The 22,209-nt window shown below is 40.3% G+C and overlaps 1 protein-coding gene and 1 pseudogene across 1 annotated transcript; both read right to left on the bottom strand.

The window, feature by feature from the left end:
• Positions 1 to 678: 678 nt before the first annotated feature.
• On the bottom strand, positions 679 to 2,670 carry LOC105854050 (annotated as a pseudogene).
• Positions 2,671 to 2,971: 301 nt separating this feature from the next.
• On the bottom strand, positions 2,972 to 10,188 carry LOC101637317 (NXPE family member 2). Its single transcript, XM_012729404.1, is given in 8 exon segments — positions 2,972 to 2,979; positions 3,357 to 3,418; positions 4,795 to 5,082; positions 5,084 to 5,207; positions 5,210 to 5,296; positions 5,299 to 5,331; positions 5,334 to 5,485; positions 10,142 to 10,188. Coding segments are annotated over 8 exon segments (801 nt in total).
• Between the last annotated feature and the right edge of the window lie 12,021 nt (positions 10,189 to 22,209).

Genomic DNA, 22,209 nt, shown 5'->3' on the forward strand with positions numbered 1-22,209 from the left:
TGGGTGTGTAACATTGTAAGTGCACTTAAGCCACTAAATTGTACCCCTAAAAGTAATTTAAATGGTTAATTTTATGCTACATTTATTTCACTATGATAAAATTGCTTTACAAGCTTTATTTCTTTCTACCTTCAATAACATTAAAAATTGGAGTAGAGGGGAGGTCATCTATTGAGAATGGCTAGTGCTTTTTTAATTTCATTTCCATTTTATTTTATTATTTATTTATTTATTTATTTATATTTTGCATCCTTTTTTCTTCTTTTTTTTTAAAGATTTATTTATTTGTGCATACAGAACTGGGGTACAGGTCAGAGGCTCAGGGGCGGTGAGAGGCTTCACCAGAGACAGAGTGGGGAGCAGAACAGGCAGATCGACAAAGTACACTGCTGAGGGAGCAGCGGGAGGGTCAGGAGAGGTCTGCCACGCCATGTGGTCACCTCCGGGGCAGGCGGGGATCGAACTCATGCGGAAGTGGCTTTAGCTTCTCAGTGCTGTGCTTTAACCCGCTGCACTACCAGCGAGGGCACTTCTTTCTTTTTTTTAACAGCATTTGCTTTCTTTTCTCCGGTGTAGCTCCCATAGAATTTCTACCACCAGTCCTCCTGTGTATCATCACCGTAGTCCCTTGTGTTCTTCCCTCCCTCATTTTGACACATTTTTCTGGGGTTTTTTTCTCTAACAAATACAGCTTAAGAACATGTTGATCTGATTTGCAATCACATAATCAGGGGTATGAGCATTATTAGTATCATATGCAATATGTCCCAGGCATCAATGATACCCATGTTGAGATCCACAAGAATTTCTCATCATAAAATTCTTAACGTAGCCATGCAAGTCTCTGAACATCTCTGCATCTAGATGCATGTCCCGGGTGTTTCCCATTTTAAGGATCACCTTGATCTCTGGAATTCACAAGAATAGAGTTCAATGGCTTGTTGGACATTGATGACCCTGAGTATGAAAGTGTTGATGGGAAAAGGTCTGAAGTGTTGATCGAGGGCAATGACGATGGCTGTGTCATTTTCTCCACCACCTGGTCAGTTCCCGTGGAATAGAGTTTTCATCTTTTACTGAGAACAGAGTTGTAGCAATAAATAGATAACCATGCCTTTTCCACTGAATTAAAGTATGCCTCTCAGCATCCAAAAGCACGTCTTTTAAAGATCCCGATCCCATGATGATCAAAGTATTTTAAGGCTGATGAAAAATAAGTTAATAAATCTTTTAACAAAAGGAAAGTGAAGCAACTTTAAAACTTACATTTTTAATAATGTAGTAAAGATCACTTTGAACCACTACATTCCTGCTTATGGGAGGTAGAGAACTTTGTCAAATACCTTAAAATATTAACAAAATTTTTAACTTTGTATCACAATTTGGAAAAAGAAAAATGTTAATAACATTTGTAAAATGTGATGACAAAGTAAAATTTAACTTTTTAATTAAAAGCCCAGCTCCAAATGCTTGGCCAATGTTTGAAAAAAAAATAACAAAGAATCTAATTATGATAAAATTAACTTGAAAAGTCAAGTATTAGTTTTTATTCAAACAAAATACATGCTTTTCACCATGTTCTGTAAGTAATAAATCCACTAACACAGTGTTGAATCACCCATAAGGTAAATAAGTTTTCTTTTCAAGCAGTCATTTATACATTATGTTTCATTTAGCTATCTCTGTTGGCAAAATGTTGTAACCTGCCTTCTTTACATGATGTAACTATTAGGGAAGGGGATGTCATTCCAACCTGACATTTCTTCTTTATGTTCTTCCACTCTACAAATAAAAATTTCCCAAGTCAAGTTTTTATTACCATAAATTCTTTTGTTTTCTCCCTTCTTTTCAGCTTTTCCATCCCCTTTCTCTATTTCTCTCTTCCATAAATGTTCATTTAACACAATCACCTTAAAGGAATAAATTGAAAATCCTCACCAAATAGTTTTTCCTGATAGAGAGGTATGTAGATTTTCCTCTTGTGCATCTGCAGCATTTCCCTGGGTTACCTGTCTCCAAGGTCATTCTACTGTAAGAGAGATAGTCACTCAGCTGTCACAGCAGCATGGCCATGAAACAGGAAGATGTAGTCACCTGAATATTGTACCAGTGACCCTGACCGCACTGAACTGTAAATCTCCTCCTCAAGCTACTTATCCCTGAAAAAAAGTGCTTCATTTGTATTGATTATTTTATGTATACCAATTATATTCTCTGGTTAATTTAAAAAAATCATTGTTGTGCCCAGAACTGTACAAAATATTCTCAGTGTGTTCTGATTAGTGTTGAAAAAGGGAGGAGCATTATACTTTATTCTGAACTCCACTATGAATTTAGCCTAAGTTGTATTCACTGATTTATATCAAACTTTCACCTTGGTAATATCAGGCCACCTTTATATTCTTGCCTCTTAAAAATCACATCTCCTTTGTCATCAACCTACAATGTTGGCATTTGGGTGTTACATTTAGGGAAATAAATATTGTATTATATCAGGTTTTCAAATGGCTCACCCTCACCCCCCCCCCCAATCCTCTCATCCCTGTCTTCCACCCCCCTCTCAATGACAGGGTGGTTAAAAATGCTTCAAGAGTCTAAGAACTTTCTTTAGTATAGAAGTAAGGTATGGATGATGGTTGCCATGGCAGGGAAGGGACCTACAATTCCCATATCATGAGTTTTATGTTTAAGGCCATGATTTATTTATGTCTATGGTCTCAAAAGGGCTTAGCAATCTTTGTTTGCAACAGGTCTTCAATAAACATTTGTAAAATACATAAAAAAGAGGCAATGGATAAATGTATATCCCCAGATGATTACAATAGAAGTAATTTGCTTTTTTGAAATTCACTTTAATACCACTGAGATAGAAGCAATCACTTTTAAGAGTGAGATGGCTTTGTATCGATCATTGAAGTTTATGTATGAAGTTTATGATAAAATTGAAAAATGTAACACAGAAATTGCTAGCTTATAGAACTTTAGGGACATGGTTTGGGTGAAGGAGAAATTAAGACGCCAACAAAGAAATGTAACTTCGTAGCTTATATGAAATATTTTAACAAAGTACCAGTAGCTGATCATTAACCTTTAAGGAATGAATCTCAAGTTTAAGTACAAATAACCTTATACGTTTTGAGAGTGGGCTGCTGAAATTAATATATGTCCCTCAGAATAGTTGGTTTAAATGGATATGCAAATAATTGTCAAGAATAAAATGCAAGATTATTGATATTGCCTTGTCCTAGGCAATGGGATGTTGAAATGATTAATAATGAACAAAGCCTCTTAACGTTAGAATGTCCTCTGAGTGGGCACATTTGTAAACACAAGAGACAAGAGAACAGTGGACTTACTGTCACAGGATAAAACCTTGACAGAGGTAAACATCTTCAACATTTCAACCCCAATATTGGACCTTCAAAAAATTAGAAAATGAATTGTTCTGATATCTTCTCAGATATTAGAGAATGACCCACTGGCTTAGAAGGATTCAACCACCCTTAAGTCTTCAAAAATGTTTCTCACCCATTACTTTGATATTTTTAAGATATTCTGGAAAAGTGTTCTAGAACTTAGATTTTAGCAGAGGCTATGATATCAATATATATTTGAAATTTCATATTGTAATGTGTAATGAGTGGTAAAGTACAACAGGCGATGAAGGAATACGGGAACTGGCAATTTACCCAGACCTGGAAACAATGACATCCATACCAAGGCTTGGGGAAGGCTGGAGTTGAGTGAAAGCCTGGTCCATCTGTGAAACAAAAGGGCTGACAGAGAGCAGAGCAGCATAAAAGATGAGCCAAGAGACTACAGAGCTAGGTGAGTCCTTGAACACAGTCAATAGTTTTGGGTCTAATCCTAAAAGCAGTAGGATCAAAATTAGGGTTTTAAGCAAGGAAAAATCAAAGTCTTTTGCATTTTGGAAACATCAGTCTGGGTGTGTTATTGAGTTCTGACTGAACAAGAGCAGAGACAAGAAGTCAACTCTAGAGATCGCCCAATGACCTAATAAAGAGGTGATAAAAGTTTTAACAGGACAGAGTCAACAGTACGAAAGTGAAAGGGCTGAGGTATAATTTGGGGAGATACTTGGGGTACAATTCTTCCCCATTAACATTTTTAACATGGCATCTGTTGCTAATCTGTGATACAGCATTTCATGAAATCCAGTATAGGAAATGCTGGCCTGCGGAAAAAGTGACTGAATCAGGAATTACTACAAACCATATAGAACTACAGACATTTGTAAAGGGTTTCATTGGTTATCATCCTTTTAGCCGATAGTTCATGAGGAAGAAAACCACAGTTGCACACATGGTCTGTGAACGCAATGAACTTACTTTGAGCAATGAACTTACTTTGAGCAGCGAACTTACTTTGACTAGGTAATCTAGTCAGCATTCAACGACATAATAAAGGAGCTTGAATAGGAAAAGCTCACCAAGCAGTTTGGTCCCAAACTAAGCCAACTCTGTAGCTATAATTTTGAAAGTCTGGTGTTTTTTTTTTTTTTTAAGATTTATTTATTTATTCATACAGAACTGGGGTATAGGCCAGAGATGCGGAGGGTGAGAGGTTTCACCAGAGACAGTGAGGAGCAGAACAGGCAGATCAATGAAGAACACTGCTGAAGGGAGCAGCGGGCGGGTCAGGAGAGGTCTGCCACGCCATGGGCATCTCCTCCGGGGCAGGCGGGGATGGAACCCATGCAGAATCGGCTTCAGCTTCTCAGTGCTGTGCTTAACCCGCTGCGCCACCAGGGAGGGCCCTTGAAAGTTTGTTTACCTGTGGAAAAGCCTCTGTCCTTCCCTTCTAAGGTAGAAAATGTTTCTATTCCTGGTGTTCATGTGGGCCAGGGCTTCACAGGGCAAGTGGGGAGGCCTCACGCAGTAGGGGACGTCTTAGTCTCGCAGATGCAGGAACTGACACAGATCGAAGTTTGACTTGAGGGTCAGACCACATTTAGAGAAAACCTGGGAGGTGCCATTCTCAAACTAGCCCATGAAGACTACCCTGCGTATCCTTCAGAGCGCCCACACCCCTTCGCTGGGGTGGACAAGCAGGACAGACAGGAGACCCCACCCAGAACAAGGTGAAGCTGACCAGGTAGGGGCCGTTGTGGAAGTCCATCACCTTTCTCGAGGCGCCGGCCTTGAGGGCAGGGGCCGACATTTGGGCCCTCAGGAAGTCCCTGCCCAGTCCTTTCTGCGTCCTGGGTGGCCCCTCGCCTCCCTCAGGACACCCAGGTGGTCACCTCTGCAGCTTGACTCTCAGGGGTTAGGGATGGCGCTGTGCTGTGTGTGGTGCTGGTGGTGGTGTTCAGGGTCTGGGCGGGATCAGCCGGTCTAGTCCCTCCACGATCCCCTTTCTTCTCAGCTCGGTCTCGGCTGGTGGAACTGCTGGGGCCAGCCGTGTTTCAGTGTGTAAGGATTTTCTGATAATATTCCACTGATTCAGGGGGAGAGGACTTATGAAACTGATTGAGGAGAAAGGGCTCTCTCAGCTATGAATGGTTTGCTTTCAATATAAATCTTATGGTTTATACACATTTCAGTTGAATTTACTCTATCAAAAGTGGATTCTGCAGATTTTCAGTTTGAGACTCCTAAGAATTAGTTTCCATGAAATGTCTATAGATGATTTCACTCAGGAGATAATGACCTAAAAATTAACTAGATAGCAATATTATTTCATGGTTACATTTTCACAGTGTTTCTCTTTGCCACCTGATTTTCTTTACAGAAATCCTTTTTGGATCTTATATTTTCCCCCAAGCAGCCTTTAATGTTTATTTATTGTTGACTTTTGATAATGCAAAAATGATGCATCTCGGAAAGCGTCTTTCTGCATTTTGGAAGTTGGTTGTTCTTGCAGCTTCCTAGACTTCCAAGGTCAAGTCCTTCTTCAGGTTTGGGACATTCTCATCAATCATTTATTTGACTAGGGTTCCTGTCCCCTTCTCTCTTCACCTCCTGGAATACCTGTTATCCTTATATTTTCTCATCTAATGGAACTTGATGGTTATTAGTGTTTCGGTATTCTCCCTAAATTTTGTTTTTCTCTCTTCTTCCACTTGGTTCCTTGTGCATTTGTATATTCTACTTCTGAAGTTCTCCCCTCAGCTAAGTTGAGTCTATTTAATGTTTTCCACATTTGTCTCCATCTCACTTAGTAGCTTTCTGTTTTTTATAATTTAGTTATTTATATATAATATACATCATTGTTCATTTTTGTACAATGTTTGCTTTGTCCTCTCAGGTGTAATCCCCATAAAATTCCCACCACCAATTCACCTGTGCACCATCACTATAGTCCCTTATGGAGGGGTTTGTTTTTACTTGTTTTTTCCATCTTTGGTTGCTTTGATGAAGAACTCTTTTTCTTCCTGGGAATCTTGCCTGGGATCCTATACTTGCCTTTTTGCATTTACCTGTCTTTCCAGAGTTTCACTGGGCTTTCTTGAAATTTTTGTTCCAGTTAATGTAACTCTATCTCTTTACCCCCACAATCCATTGCCCTGTTTGTCAGTTCCGCCTCATATCCACTGATACTTCTCTGTCATTGTCTGTACCTCATTCATATCACCAGCACCTCTTTCTAGATCACTGAAGCTTTTCCTTAATTAGTTGATAGTTATTAGCACCTTCTCTGACCTAGTCACTATTTTGGGCATTTGGAATATGTCAATAAATAAATACAGACGGGGGGGAACTATATATAAGGGGGGAAGAGTTAAGTAATATCTGTTAAAGAAAAAAAATCCCTTGTTTTTATGGAAGTGACCTTAAGGCAGATCAAGATACACAATACTCAATGAACAGACTCAGTAAATAGTATTTTAGGAAATAAAACTTGCAAAAGAAAAACAGTAAGGAGGTAGGGGTAGGGTTGTCTCTACTATTTAGTATGGAAAATGTCATTTGAGCAAAGATTTGAATCAAGAGAAACTGAGCTGTGAAAACCTGGAAGAAGAGCAGGCAAAGAAAACAGCCAGTGCAAGATGGCCATGGGTCGACTTTAATGTGTTTCCCTGCCCTTTCATAAGATGAACTTGGCCATTATGAGCCAAGGCTCCACCCTATCGTATGAGGAGCCACCAGAGATGGACAGCGTCGCCAATCCAGATTTTCATTTTGGAAATATAACCTCAGATTCTTGAACATGGAGATGATGTCCTATGTTTCTGGCTTAGTGCTTAGACAGCAACTAACAAACTATCTATAGTCATTAAATATTTGTTGAATGAATAGTTACAGCATAGCCTTGTCCTTTATAACAATGCTTTTCCACTTTAGCAGGTTAAATACCCGAGGAGGGAACAATCTGCCTAAAACCCACAAAGGAGAGCTTAAGAATGAAGCCTCTAGAAGCAGATAAGAGGAGGGAGAGAGGGCACCAGGCAAGGCATGTGTGTGAATGTGTATGTGTATCTGAGAGAGATTTGAGACCAGAATTCACTGGAAGACAGCAGTGGGGGAAAGGTTAGTTACACTACTTTAATACCTGAGATGAAATAATGCCAAAGAGATAAATTAAAAGGATGGTTTTGAGAGACATTTAGAAAACAGAATTCCTGAGTCAGTGCCTGGTTCCTTGGCTTTGGCTTTCGTTGACTAGTGATGTGCAGAAACAATGATCAAGGTAGAAGAAAGAGCATTTGATTTTGTTAATTTTGGTTATGCCAGAGTGGGTAGTAAGGATATATATTGTGTGTGTGTTGTTAACACTAGTCGATGGCTGAGGTGGAGATACCTGGTCTATAGCACATAGTAAAGTGGGACACAGAAGAAGTTTCAGCTCTGGGAGCACATAGGCAGAGATTCTCAAACTTTAGCGTGCCTAAGAATCCTCTAGAGAGCTTGTTGATACTTCATGATCTTCAGCTCAAGCCCAGAGATGTCTTTTCCATAGCTCTGAAGTAGGGCCCAGAAATCTTCACTTCACACACGCATGCACGAATGTGTTTTCCAGTACAGAGACTGTACCTCACTTTAAGAAACAGTGATGTTGACAGTGGGTGACACCAGAGCATATGAATTAAAGAGAATATGCATGAAAGAAGAAGGTCAAAGAAATAATCATAGAAAACATACACTTGTAAAGAAGACACAGGAAGAGAGACCTTCTGAGTGATGGTGTAAGAACCATTACTTCCCAGCTCATGTCATTGTCTGAACACTGTAGGCTTGAGGTGCTTCTTAGGTGGAGCTGGGAGCTTATACTAGACAAAAGTGAGAGAGGCGCTTTCAAAAGAAGTTGAGCTCAGATTTTGAAGGGCCTTGAGTGGCTAAGCTGAAACGTTTGATCTCACTAATGTTGTCGTCTGTGAAAGACATTGGTGAAAGTTTTTTATCAGTACAAGATAAAGCACAATTTTTGAAAGATTGGTTTTGTACTCAGTGGCTGGGAGGAAGACAACATGGAAGAAAGACTGCAGAAAGGGAAAATAAAACACAAATTGAACTATACAAAGAACAAGAAAACCCCATGAAGAAGGCAGATGACTAACTGCAACACAAATATAATTGGATTAGAGTCTCAGAGGCCAAGTTTGGAGAGGATTTTTCAGTGGAGGCTTAGCATTGTCAAATACTAAAGTAACCTGACAATATAAAAACAATAATAGCACATATATAATCAATATCTACATTGGCAAGGAAATGAATGCTGAATAGAGAAACCTTTTGCCCACTTCTATTGCAAAATGACATGTTTTAATTCTTGATCAAGGTGAACATACAAAGTCACTGTGACCTTCTCAACTTCTGTAAAAGTAAACAATTCCTACCTTTGTATGGTCTTTTGAAGCCAAGTAAGTCACCCCCAAAATTAAGGTAAATATCAGCAGCAAAATTGACGGGCTGTGACATTTGGAGACATAGTGAATGTCCTATAGGAGAAAACAGGAACACGAATCATATGTTTAAGCTATTCACAAGACATGGCTCTGTGTACTTGGCTTCCTCCTAATTCTAGAATAGGGTTATTGTTCTCTACAGTTGCTCACTCCTGGGTTTTTAGAAAGTTCTATCTCATGTTCTGATAGAAATCAGAAACAAAGATCCTTCCCAAAGTAGGAAATTGAACTGGTAGAATTCCTGCTTCCCAGGTCCTGGGTTAATTCTTTAGTTTAGAGTCACATCAGACCTGTGACTGTGTGCCTCAAGAAGGACTCAGAAAGGCTTAGCAACTGTTTCCCTTGAGAAGCCGCCTTTCCCCCACTGCGTCTTCCAGTGAATTCTGGTCTCAAATCTCTCTCAGATACACATACACATTCACACACATGCCTTGCCTGGTGCCCTCTCTCCCTCCTCTTATCTGCTTCTAGAGGCTTCATTCTTAAGCTCTCCTTTGTGGGTTTTAGGCAGATTGTTCCCTCCTCGGGTATTTAACCTGCTAAAGTAGAAAAGCATTGTTATAAAGGACACGGCTATATCCTTTAGAAAAGGTCATTGTTAAACAGCCAGAATTTCTTTTAAGATTGTTCAACCCAGAATCCCAAAAGCAAGTGACAAAAGGAGCTGAATTATGTCAACATTTTGCAAACTTTCTTTTGGCTCAGAATGCACATTAAGAAAATACTATCACATCCCAGTTCAGGGCACACCCATGCACACCCCAACACAAGTCTCCTAAAACATTTACCCTTAGGGCAAGTTTTTGCACTGTGTATTTTTCTAATTATTCTAGTTTATTCTATTTCATTCTATTCCATTCTTAAAGTACTTTTTAAAGATTTATTTATTCAAGCAGAACTGGGGTACAAGCCAGAGGTGCAGGGGCAGTGAGAGGCTTCACCAGAGACAGATTGGGGAGCAGAACAGGCTGATCGACAAAGTACACTGCTGAGGGGAGCAGCGGGAGAGACAGGAGAGGTCTGCTGCACCATGTGGGTCACCTCCAGGGCTGGGGTATCGAACTCGCACTGAAGCGGCTGCGGCCAGCTTGCAGTGCGGTGTCCTACCCTGTTGCGCCACCAGGGAGGGCCTTTAACATATTTTTGTGTCCATATAGAGTAATTGTATAGTCCCCTCAGGGTCACAATGCAATTAGAAAATCCCTGACTGGTCTATGATGCTGCTTCCTACCATCTCTGCATTAAACCTGCAAGTAAAAGTTGGACCGTGCCCACCTGTGGGTGAGTATTTTCTCCGTAGCCTCATATCCACTCCCAGGCATGTCTTTTACATATTGATTACTGTCTTTCACTTATGTGAAATCTTTCACATATGGTTCCCAATCTTTCCTGCTTCCTCCTATACAAGAAGGCCTGGCTTGATCTAGTGCTGCCTAGGTAGTGAGTGAGCAACTTTGATTCTGTATTAGGATCAGAGTGGGCCAGGAAGCCTGCTATTAAAGACTTCTGCAGTATTAGAAAGGCTACTCGCCTGCTGATCTAAACCACTCTCCAGTGTCCGCTTTCTTACAGGTAACTGAATTTGAAGGTAAGGGGCTCGGGCCCTCATTTGCTTACTCTCTTCTAGCTCTCCACTCATTCAGAACTCAGCCCAAAGGAGATGTGGTTCACAGGGACTCCTTTAATGAAACCCCGTGAAATCCCCCATGCTTTGTGTGTCTGCTGCCTTTGAACGTCATGATCTTCTTCTCACATACCTTAGAAATGTGGACTATAAGAGCATTCTCTCTACCGTAGAGAGGGAGGAAGGGAGACTCAGAAAAGTGAAATAATTGGTTTGCATCTGTTAAAAACCTGTGCCCAGGTCTGTGTCAAAACCAAAGGGACGGAGTACTAAGTATGACCCACGGACAAAATGAGACCCACAGCCTATCTTGGGTAATAAAGATTTTCTTGGATGATAGTCATCTCATTCACTTACATTTTGCCTGTGACTGCTTTTCCCTTACAAGAACAGACTTAAATAATTCTGACAGATCAGATGATCTGCAGGCTTAGATGGTTACTCTCTGGCCCTTGACAGGAAGAGTTTGACGATGACCTCTGTTCTAAGCAAACTAGTAACTGAATGGATTTGTGAGAGTGAAAAGGTGGGAGCTGAAAGAAGGAAAGGGCTGGTTCTCACTTATTGCAAGAGTAAAGAGCATAGAAGCTGATGGCTTGGACCAGTTGTGATACGTGCTATGACCTAATTATCTAAAGTGGTGTGAAGAGGAAGATCACTGGGTTGAAGACAGAAGGGAAACTGTGAGGATTTAGATGTCAGATGATTCATCCTATGGTTATTTAAAACACATAGAATGGGAATGGAATTTGGGGTAGGGAGGAAGGTCATGAACGCTAAACTCTTGTATAAGGAAGAGATCGTGGTGGCAAAGGAGAGGTAGTGAGGGAGTTAGCATTAAGTGTTTGATCCACTAAAAGGAGGAGGAATTTCACATAAGGTGGAGATTCATTTAATGGCTTGAAAGCTGTTCTTTGGATAGCAATTCTTGTTTTTCTTGCCACTTTTATTGAAATACTAGGTACCTGTGACCTGCTTTAGGCCATGAAAGACTGTAGTGATCTAATAACTAACATGTGCTTTTATAACAAATTTGCAGACATTTTGAGTTAAATTATTGTTAACGGGGATGTGTAGGAGACCTTTGAGATACATGACATTTGAGAATCCCCCAGTTTCCAAATATTATTATCAATGTGACTTTCTACATAAAATTGCTCACATAACCCTAGGAGAAAATAGCAAAGTGATACAAAATGTAGATTCTGCATTCTTGGCCCCCAACACATGGTTTTTATGGCCGGCTCTTCTGCTCAGCAATCTCTTGATAGATGAGATTAAATTCTAACATCAGAAAAACAACATCTGACTATATCTAACAGATGTTTGGGGTTGTTCAGGAAGAGATGAAGCTAAGAAAGGCTTCCAATCCCTATTCCATATTTAGTATCCCCCAGCCCCAGAGTCAATGGCTTTTCCTTCTGTTTATATCAAAAGACTTGTTTGATGGCATGGCATATGGTCTGTCTCGGGCCATATTCTGTATGGAATTGATCGTGGTGTGTCTGTTCTCATCAGCCTCTTATTGTTGGTAGTCATAGATGTCTGTCCCATCTAGTTGGTTTATTATTGACATCTGTTTCTTTGATCTTCTGCCTAGTTGTAGTTACCATTATTGAAAGTGGGATATGGACATCTCAAAGTCTTGTCATTGTTTATTTCTCCCTCCGATCATGTCAGGTTTTGCCTTGTGTATTTTGTAGCTTTATTAGAGGAGACATACTTCCAGTAACCATTCTAATTGTGATGTGTGTGTATATATATATATATAATAGATTCACGCTTTATTCATTAGAAAGTGTTCCTTTTGTTTTAAAAAGGAATTTTATTCATTGTATAATCGATCTTGTCTGGTATTAATATGGCAACTCGAGCTTTCCTAGGACTTAGAACCTTGTCTTATTAACCACTTTGGTTATCTCTGCCTTTTGGTTGATTGATTAATCCAGTGACTTTGAATGTTAGTGGAGTCGTTTTATGTTTTCAGTATGGCCTTTGTCCCTCTGTTCCGCCTTTACTGTTTTGTTTTGTACTAAATTAATATTTTCTAGAGTGAGTCTATTGAAGACCCCTCCATACTTTGCCCTCCATCCTCCCCTCCCTCTCTGGTAACCTAAATTCTGCAGACAGATTTCTAGTGTTCGTTATGGGACTGGGTTTAACAGTTTGTTTTGGTTTGTTCCTTTATATTAAACATAGCTCTCTCTCTCTCCTGACTTTTTTTTTTTTTTTTTTCGCACTTAGCACTATCCAGTTCCATCCAGGCTGTCCCAAATGGCAAGACTTCATCTCTTTCGCTCAGTATACTTACCATGTCTTCCTAATCCGCACATCTGTCCTCAGGGATTTGCTTGTTCCCATAATTTGGCTCTTATGAGTAGTGTGGCAATGAATGTGGGAGTCCAGATATGCCTTCCCACTGTATTTGTACTTTTTTCAGACAGATACCTTGGAATGGAATCGTTGCGTCAAATAGTAGATCTATTTTTAATACTGTAAGAAACTCCACTCTGTTGCAGGATCACTATACCAGTTTGCATTCTCAGAAACAGTGTGAGAGAGTTTCTTTTCCTCCCATCATCCTCAACACTTACTGCTGAGGATGTGCCATTATCAGGCACGAGGTGTGAGATGGTATCTCATTCTAGTTTGGATTTGCATTTCCCTGACAAATGATGATGAGCATCTTTTCACATGACCGTTGGCCATCTGTGTATCTTCTTTAGAGAAGTAGCTATCTAGCTCTTCTGCCCATTTTAAAAACTAGGTTCTTTTTGTTAAGTTATATGAGTTTTTCTAGATCTTGGACATCAGTCTCTTGTCACATGTATGATGTGAAAACATTTTCTTTCATCAGGGTATCTTTTTGTGTTAATGACAGTTTCTTTTGCTGTGCAGACATTTTAGTTTGATAAAGTCCCACTTCCTTCTGTTCTATCTTGTTTCTCTTGCCATTAGATAATGAATTCTCAAAGACATCACTGAGGCCATTGTTGTGGAGGTCTTTTCTATATTTTCTTTTATGCATTTTACGGTGCGAGGTCTTTCATGAATGCCCTTAGTTCATTTTGTGTATGTTACGAGATGGTGATCTAAATTCAATCTTTTGCTGTGACTGTCCAGTTTCCCCAACACCATTTTTGAAAAGACTTTCCCTTTTCAAACGTGCTTTGGCTCCTCTGTCATGGATAGACTGTGTGTATTTATGAGTTTACTTCTGAGCTCTCAATCAGCTCCACTGCTCTGTGTGTCTGTTTTTTTGTTCCAGTACCATAGTATTTTGATTAATGTATCTTTGTAGTGTTGGTTGAAGTCTGAGAATCTGATGATTCCAATTTTTCTTGTCAGGATTGCTTTAGTTTTTCAGTGTCTTTTGTGGTTCCATATGAGTTTCTGTAACATTTGTTCTATTTCTTTGAAGAATGCTTTGATAGTGTTTATATTTGTTGGAGTGGCCCAGGACAGATAAGGGGCCAAAATGTGCTCTATAATGCCTGCAACCCCAAAACTAGGGAGTCAGTACCTGCATGATGCCTTGGTCTGAACTCAACACCTGACTTCCTGAGTGAAGAGGTTTCTGGGAAGGGGCAGAGCTGAGCAGACATTTCTGGGAGTGCTTATAAAAAGGGAGGGCATACGAGGTCTTGTTCTCTTTTACATCAGAGCTGCTGTACACAGCAGTCACCCCTCTGGCCAAATGAGCTGTGGTTCTTCACCACCCTCCTTCTGGGTGGAGGGAGCCCTGCCTTCAGTAGTGGCAGGTGTTTGCCACACCTTGCCACTTCCCATAGCTGCAGCTCCACCTTGCACCATCAGCTGGTACCTGGACCTTCTCCCGCTCTCACAATCCTGCAAGTTTTCCCCCAATTCTATCCAGTTGGTGAGAACAGATTGGCATTTTTTCCTGCACCAGAGACCTTTTTACTTGCTTTTATGGCAGCAAGTGGCTGGACCCAAAACTAGTGAGAGCGTTTCTGAAACAATGACATTTTTTAGATTCTACCTGTTAACGTGTTATATCTGTATATTGCTTTGGGTAAGATAACCATTTACCCATGCTATATCTTTCAATCCATGTGTGTGTGTTTTACTTATTTTAAAATAAATGTATGATAGGTCCTGCAACATTTCCCTCTAGTACTGCTTTTGCTGTGTCATGTAGGTTGTGTCTTCATGTTATTATTCATCTCAATTTTTTTTCATTTATTCTTTGCTTTCAGCAGTCACCCAGTAATATACTTCTCAATATGCACAATATGGTTTTTCTTCTTTCTCGTTGTGGTTGATTTCTATAGTGAAAACAGTATGATCAGAGAAGAAACAATATAACTTCAACCTCTGAATTTTTTGACTCCTGTTTTGTGACCCAATATATAGTCTATCCTGGAGACTGTTCCATTGAGGAGAATGTGTACTTGGCTATGGTAGGGTACAGTGTCCCGTGAATATTTATTAAGCCTATGTGATCTAATTTCTCATTTACCACTACTGTTGCCTGTTGAGTTTTTTGGTCTGGTTGCTTTATCCATTGGTAAGAGTGGGATGTTGAAACCTTCTACTGTTGTTTTGCTGCCAAAGTCTAATTTTAGATTTGATAATAGTTACATTTTTTGATGTGCCTTCATTTGGTGCACAAATATTGGAGTATTATGTCTTCCTGATGTATGAATACTTTGATTATTATTTAGTATCCATGTCTGTCTCTGGTTACATTCTCTTTGCGGAAGTCTGTTTAATCTGATATAAGTATGCCTGTCATTGGCCATTTTGGGATCCGATTTTGCTTGAATTATTGTTTTTACTTTGAGTCTATGTTTCTCTCTGGAGCTATAGCAAAAATTAGGGTTTTGTCTTCCCATCCAACTTGCCCCAATGTGCCTTTTGACTGATGTGTTCATTCTGTTTAATTTATATCTGATAATTTTCTAGTTTGTCTTTAGTTTTTTTATTCTATTGCTTTGATCAATGTTTTGTGGATTTTCTCTGCTTCAGTTTAGATAGGAGAGCCCCTTTCAACATTTCTTATAGAGAAGTCTAGTGTTGGCAAACTCCCTCAATTACTACTTGTCTTGGAAGGCCTTTATTTCTATGTCAGACCTGAAGGAGATTTTGCAGGATACTGTATTCTTGGATAGCAATTTTTTTCACCAAGTTTTTTTTAATACACTGTTCTATTCTCTCCTTGCATTTAATTTCCTTCAAGAAGTCTAGTGTCAATGTGATGGAAGTTTCTTGATAGGCTGCATACTTCTTTATCCTAGCCACTTTCAATATCCTTTCTTTGTCTTGAAATCTTGCTAGTTTCATAACTATGTGTCTCGGCATAGGTCTCACTGCGTTTATATAACCTATTAAATGTGAGCCCCTTTGCAGAGGCAATCTTGAGGCCAGCATTTGAAGTTTACTCCAGCCTAAGAAAGGCTTTTATTAGCTGCCTTTTCCGTGGTTCATTGACATGTAAACTTGTCAATGTATGATTTAGCCAATTGTTCTTAATTGCCTACCACCAATATTTGCACTGTTTTTAAGAGCATCCTTAGCCCAGAAGGTCCCTATATCCTGCCGTAAATGAATTCACTTCCCGTCCAGAGATTTTTGGAGCCTGCCTTATGGCCTTCTCCTTCTCAACCTCTGCCCTTCCTCCAGAGCTTAGAGCAAGAAGAGTGGTCTGCTTTTTTTCAAATGACTCCCTAATTTTAGTACATTTTAACTCGTTTCTCCCAGTATGTACACAGGAATGTGGGTGATTTCAACCAAATATTATGAGTTTGCCACGCCTAGGGAAGAGTTTCTACCTTACAAGTGGGGGTTGAGAGTGGAAGAAAGTCACAAACCTCTCTGCTCCGCTTGCCTGAGTAGAGTTTTTCTATGTGGAGCTGAAGGGGTTGAGAAATGTTGGTGGATAGACCTTGGTGGCGAGATAACCCCTCACTGAGATCTGAAAAAGAGGAAGCTCTTTGTTCTTGGTTGTACCCACCAGTGAAATTTTCATCAAGCTGACCTGGAGCAGGGAAGGAAAAGTTAAGAGGCAAAGGAAGGAAGTATTTCATGGTTCAAATGCCATAACCTCTTGGTATTGTTATCATGATTTAGTAGAATTTCTTTTTTAAGTATCATTTATTTGGTAGATGCCTTTAGAATAATTCCAGAGACTTTTAATCATTGCTTTATGACACAAGCTATGCGATGGCTATAGTCTGACAGATTCCAGGTAGCTCGGGAAAAGCTCTGAAAGATCAGACTTTCCACGCTAACTTATGTTATGACCTCCCTTTTTTGTATAATCGTAATATCAAAATATTCTGAGCAACTTTCAGCCTACAATTGGATTGCCTCAGCTGCATAAGGCCTGCCTGCCCTGACAAGCAAGCACTGCACCGGGGTGAGAAATTCCTCTGAAGTCAAAAGTGACTTAATAACTGGCTGATCAATAAAAACAAAAGGGCTGTTTCTGCAAAGTCTCTCACTGCCCGATGGAGGAAAACCCAAATCTTATTCTACTATCTCACCTAGCCTCCTATTCAGCTTCTACAGAATTACTCAAACTTCCTACTGTCTGGCTTTAGATATGGAAATTCATCCAGGTTGCCTGTTTTAGAGCTAGTCAAGTTTTTTACCTGCTACACTTCAAAGCAATCCACAAAAGTCTTTCTGGCTAGTCTTTCAGGATTCTACTACCTAGTCTTTAGATAGGGAAATTCACTAGTCTCCTATTCAGAGCAAATTATGCTTTCTACTGTCTAGACCTCAAGGAAACTTACTTAAAACCTTTTAGCGAGTTTCTTCAAAGAACTTTTCCGAAACTTGATTAGCAAGAAATTTCCTCTTCCTGCCTCCCAAGATGTTTCAGGTAGAAAAAACCATCAGATAATAGATAAGGTTTAAAGGGCTTTATTCTTAAATATCTTCACTATAGTAATATTAGTCTTAAACTTTGAGCACCTATGTATCTGTTCTTTAACCTTGATTTTAGAATGTTATAATCTCAAGTAAAGGTCAAACGACCCCAGACCTTTCTTAGAAAAAAGGTGATTGTGATCTCAACCCCTTTTGTATGCTAATGCCATCCCCCTGCCTACTTGAAATGTATAAAATAAACCTCTGCTGAAGGCAGAGCAGGAAGATTTGCACCCAACTCCGACTCCCGTGTCTTCCTCGCACCCGCTCCTCTCCCCCTCTTGGAATCTCCGCACGCCGACGCCTTCCCATCTTAGGGTCCTGCCTGTGTTGCCTCCAGACACCTCAAAAGTTGGAGCTGGTCTCCAAAGCTTTATAATTTGACCAGTTTGACTGGAAAGGCATCTACAGAGCTTCCCATAATGCAAGTCTTAAGCTTCACATATTGCCATTCTTTGTCTGGATTGTTGCTTTTGAAATCACGCTTGCACATAGGGTTTTCTATGGAACTGTAAATCAGGTCTATCCTCTCAGCTGCCAATTTTCATTACTACTGCCCCATGGACCTGAGAGTAGAATGGGAATCGTTCTGATTTAAAGTGCCAGCAATTCAACTGTTTTTAACAAAGCTCAGTACTTTGTTCTCAAACAGGTATTCTTATACTTGTAGGCATCTTGTTTATTTTCATAGTTCCAAGATGACTGTACTTGATAATTTTTCCCAATTGCTTTGGAGAGATGTGGTTTTCCATCATTCTAATAATTCTACTATTCCAGAAGTCATGGCCCAATACTCTGATTTTATACTTTTTTTTAAAGATTTGTTATTTGTTTATTCATACAGAACTGGGGTCAGGCCAGAGGTGCAGGGGCAGTGAGAGGCTTCACTAGAGACAGAGTGGGGAGCAGAACAGGCAGATGGACAAAGTACACTGCTGAGGAAAGCAGCAGGCGGGTCAGGAGAGGTCTGGCGCACCATGTGGTCACCTCCAGGGTAGGCGGGGATCGAGCTCATGCTGAAGTGGCTTTAGCTTCTTAGTGCTGTGCTTGAACCTGCTGCGCCACTGGGGGGAGGGGGGAGGACCTCTGATTTTATACTTAAGAACATCTATTAACATATTAATGATTCATTGTATTTATTGGTACTTACTGTATTTATTGATATCTGCTAAAGAAAAAGACAAGTCATATCAATGCCCTCCCCTACATATTTTCTAGGCCTATTCTTTGCCCATCTGCCCTCTACATTCTCACCAGGTACTGAAATACCTGTACTCACCTATACCTTTAGGACTTTTCCTCAGCTTTCTCTCTGTCTTTTTCTTTGCCCTCTTCCACCTGCCTAATCCCTGCCAATATACATCAGGATCATTTCAAGAAAACAGAAGTGATAACTAGATATTTAAACAGAATTTAAGTTAGAGAAGACAATAACCAAATACTGGAGCATTCAAAATTCAGGTGGGAGAAACAGTCACTTCAGGCTTAGTAACCCTGGGTAGCAATTACCACCTGTGACTGGGGAGAATAGGGAAAACATTGACATTATGAAAGCCCATAATCATTGAGGAGAGGTCTAGTGAAGTAGAAATGTCAGAAAATTAAGGACAAACCTCTAGGATAGTAGACTTATTCCTTTGTCTTCAACGGCAGGAATGGAAGCAGACAGGTAGGAAAAGTCTCTTGACTCTGGTCTTGAGATCTCGAGTACCTCAGTGGCAGACACTGGCAAGGACCTGGTTGAGGTTTGCTGAGTCCCAGCTTTAGAGTCATAAGCAGAATGTAGAAAAGTGGTTTGGAGACGATGAGCAATAGCTTACTGACACACACACTAACGATCTGCTGGGATTTATCTCCAGTGTCATTTCTGGTACTTCCTGGTCACCCTTCTCCCTAGTCAGGGCTAGAACCCTTCTCTGTGGGCCTGTACACAGATCCATTATTTGAATAGCACTTATGAGAATGCTTATGCTTTCTCCTTTTATATATGACCTGAAGTTAAAAACTGTGTCTGTCTTTCTTGTATCCTCTATTATTAGTTTTCTACTGCTATGCAGCTTAAACTTAGTGGCTTAAAACAATGTACATTTATGGGGACCCTCCCTGTTGGCTCAAAGGGTTAAAGCACAACACAATGAAGCTATCTGCAGTCACTGCAGCATGAGTTCAATCCCTGGCCAGGGAGGTGACCCACTTGGCATGGCAGACCTCTCCTGACCTTCCCATTGCTCCCCTCAGCAGTGCATTTCAGTGGATCTGTCTGTTCTGCTCCCCTCTCTGTCTCCTGTGAATCCTCTCACCACCCCCTGCACCTCTGATAAGGGACCCTTGATATTCCTCTTGAAGGGAGGTATATCAGAGAACTTGTGGCCATATTATTAATCTACCACTCCATTCATATGGCACAGTGTCTGGTGTGTAGCATGTTTTAATTGCTGTCAAATGGTGACCAACTGAAAGAACAGTCTATTTCTTCAGTGTTAAGCTTCAGATCAATGTTTTAGGAGAAAACTTTTCTAGTTATTATAATTTGATGAATTTAAAAATTTTTCCATATTTGCTTTGCTGTAATAGCTTCTCAGTCTTCTCACTTGGAAAATGAAAAAGAATGAATTGGAAAAATTCAAAAAGTTCCCTTCAAGTTCTGGAAGAGTAAAGTTCTGTCAGTTAGGATGTAGACCCTATGAAAACAACTTGGAACACTTAAAGAACCCACAGCACCATGTGGTTATCACAGTACCAACAGGGTAGCACAGAGAACATAGTAGATGTGCAATAAAATTTTATTGAGAGAACAGATTGGGCTGTTGACTGAATGTATGTATTCCCCCAAAATTCGTATGTTGAAATTGTAGCTCCTACTGCAATGGTACTTAACAAATGGAACCTTTAGGAGGAAATGAGACCATGAGAATGAGACCATGAGAATAGCACTCTCATGTTGTGATGGGATTATTCTCCTGCCCTTGTAAAAGGGACCCCAAGCAGTGTTCTTGCCCTCTTCCATCATGTGAGGACAAACAGTTTTCTTCATCGTAACCCTGCCTCACTGACACACTGATTCTTCCAGCTTGCAGAATGATGACAGGAAACAGTAAGTCACCTAGTCTATGGTAATTTGCTACAGCACCATGAGCACAGTAAGACAAACTGGTATGAATTGTAACCATTTGCTCCCTAGCTAAGGATGTATAAACATTTATAATGTTTAACCCTATGTTTGTGCTGCTGAAGTTAGTGTGTGTGAGTGTGGATGTGATGTATGAGTGTAGGGCTGTGTCTAATACAGTGGTGTGTGTGTATGTTGTGGAGGAGGGTGATGTAGGTCTTTGGGCTGTGTCTTATACAGCAGTGTGTGTGTATGTTGTGGATGAGGGTGATGTAGGTCTTTCCTTCAGTATTACTGCCCATCATGGAAGAAAAAGAATGTAGATCAAGCAAAGGCTGTCAATACAAGGAAAAACCTAATATAGCCAGAGCATTCCAAGATGAGCTGATTTTCTAGTTGATGTAAGTTTATCACATCCCTAATTAGCCATCTAGAGTGAGGTTAGGGTCTGTTAGGCCTCTTAAGAAGTGGTGCCTGATATTTCATATTAAGAAAGAAAATTTCAGAGTAGTTAGATGAGTTCCTTAAGGCCATGCGCTGATGGACCACAGATTTAAGATAGGACAAGTCCAGTGAATTTCAGTTATGCCATGTTATTATTTAGGGGGGGGGGGAGAAGAACTATGTTTTGTTAGAGGGTCTATAGAAACCATTTTAAAATTAATCAGAACTGATCAGGGAATTTATGTTTTAAATCTCGATAACAAGACTTTAATAGGATTACTTTTAAGGGGGAAACAGCAGCATTCTGAGATTATGAGCTTTTCGTGATAAAGAGACTCTGATACTGACTGATGGTAGTAAGTAATGTAAGTAATGTAATGTAATGTAAAACTGAAAGTACTGCTTATAACAAGCAGATGTTGCAAAGAGGTTGGGACTTGGTACAGGGGAGAAACAGGGTGTAAACTTGAGATAGTGAAGGAGCGAAAAATATCAGACACAGTCTTCCGGGGACTGTCTAGATCGTGTTACAAGCCAGAAAGAGGAGGGATGGTGCAAAGTGCACCATGGTTACATGACAATGTAGAAAGACAGTTCGGGATCTCGTAAATGGGCAGTAGGCCTGCCTGCAGGGCGGTTCCTGTTGCAAAATGCTGGATAGTGTAGGACAAGTAGGGTCGCTGTAATCAGAACCATTCCTGACCCTGCCTGAGTCCTTGTCTTTCGTGAGAACAGCAGCAGCAAAGGGCTTGTTGTGAAGGAAGATGTTCCCGGGCACATATAGATTCTAGTACATTGTTACATTGATAGGTGGCAGCTTGACTGAGAGCCAGGCAAGGCAGGACAGGCAGAGCAGGAAGCTTCTCCGTGCGGCAGTCGCTGGAGGCTCACTTTGACTTTGTCTCCACAGTGCCGCCTACCCTCTCTGCCTTGAGAACGTGGCCAGACTTGCTGCAGCGTCTCCCACCCACACTGACGCGTAACAGTGGCTTCTGGCTCTGCAGGTCCTGTCCTGCTAACTTTAGATGTTGACTGTGTGGGCTTCAGAAAAGTGGTTGAACCATTTTAAATCAGTTTGATGTCTTTAAGATATTCAGATTTCTAGACCCTTTCAAGTCTGGACTTGATGCATTGATTACTGATAGAACCCTCGGTAAAGCTTGGCTACCAACGGGGTAAAAATTGCATACGATGCTCATAGCATTTTGAAACATTGAACAAGTTCAAACACACATTTTTGATAATAGAGCATTAAGATGTGACAGGCTT

Source organism: Condylura cristata, unplaced genomic scaffold (genome assembly GCF_000260355.1).
Source record: "Condylura cristata isolate star-nosed mole 26May11 unplaced genomic scaffold, ConCri1.0 scaffold00025, whole genome shotgun sequence".
NCBI classification, from domain to species: domain Eukaryota; kingdom Metazoa; phylum Chordata; class Mammalia; order Eulipotyphla; family Talpidae; genus Condylura; species Condylura cristata.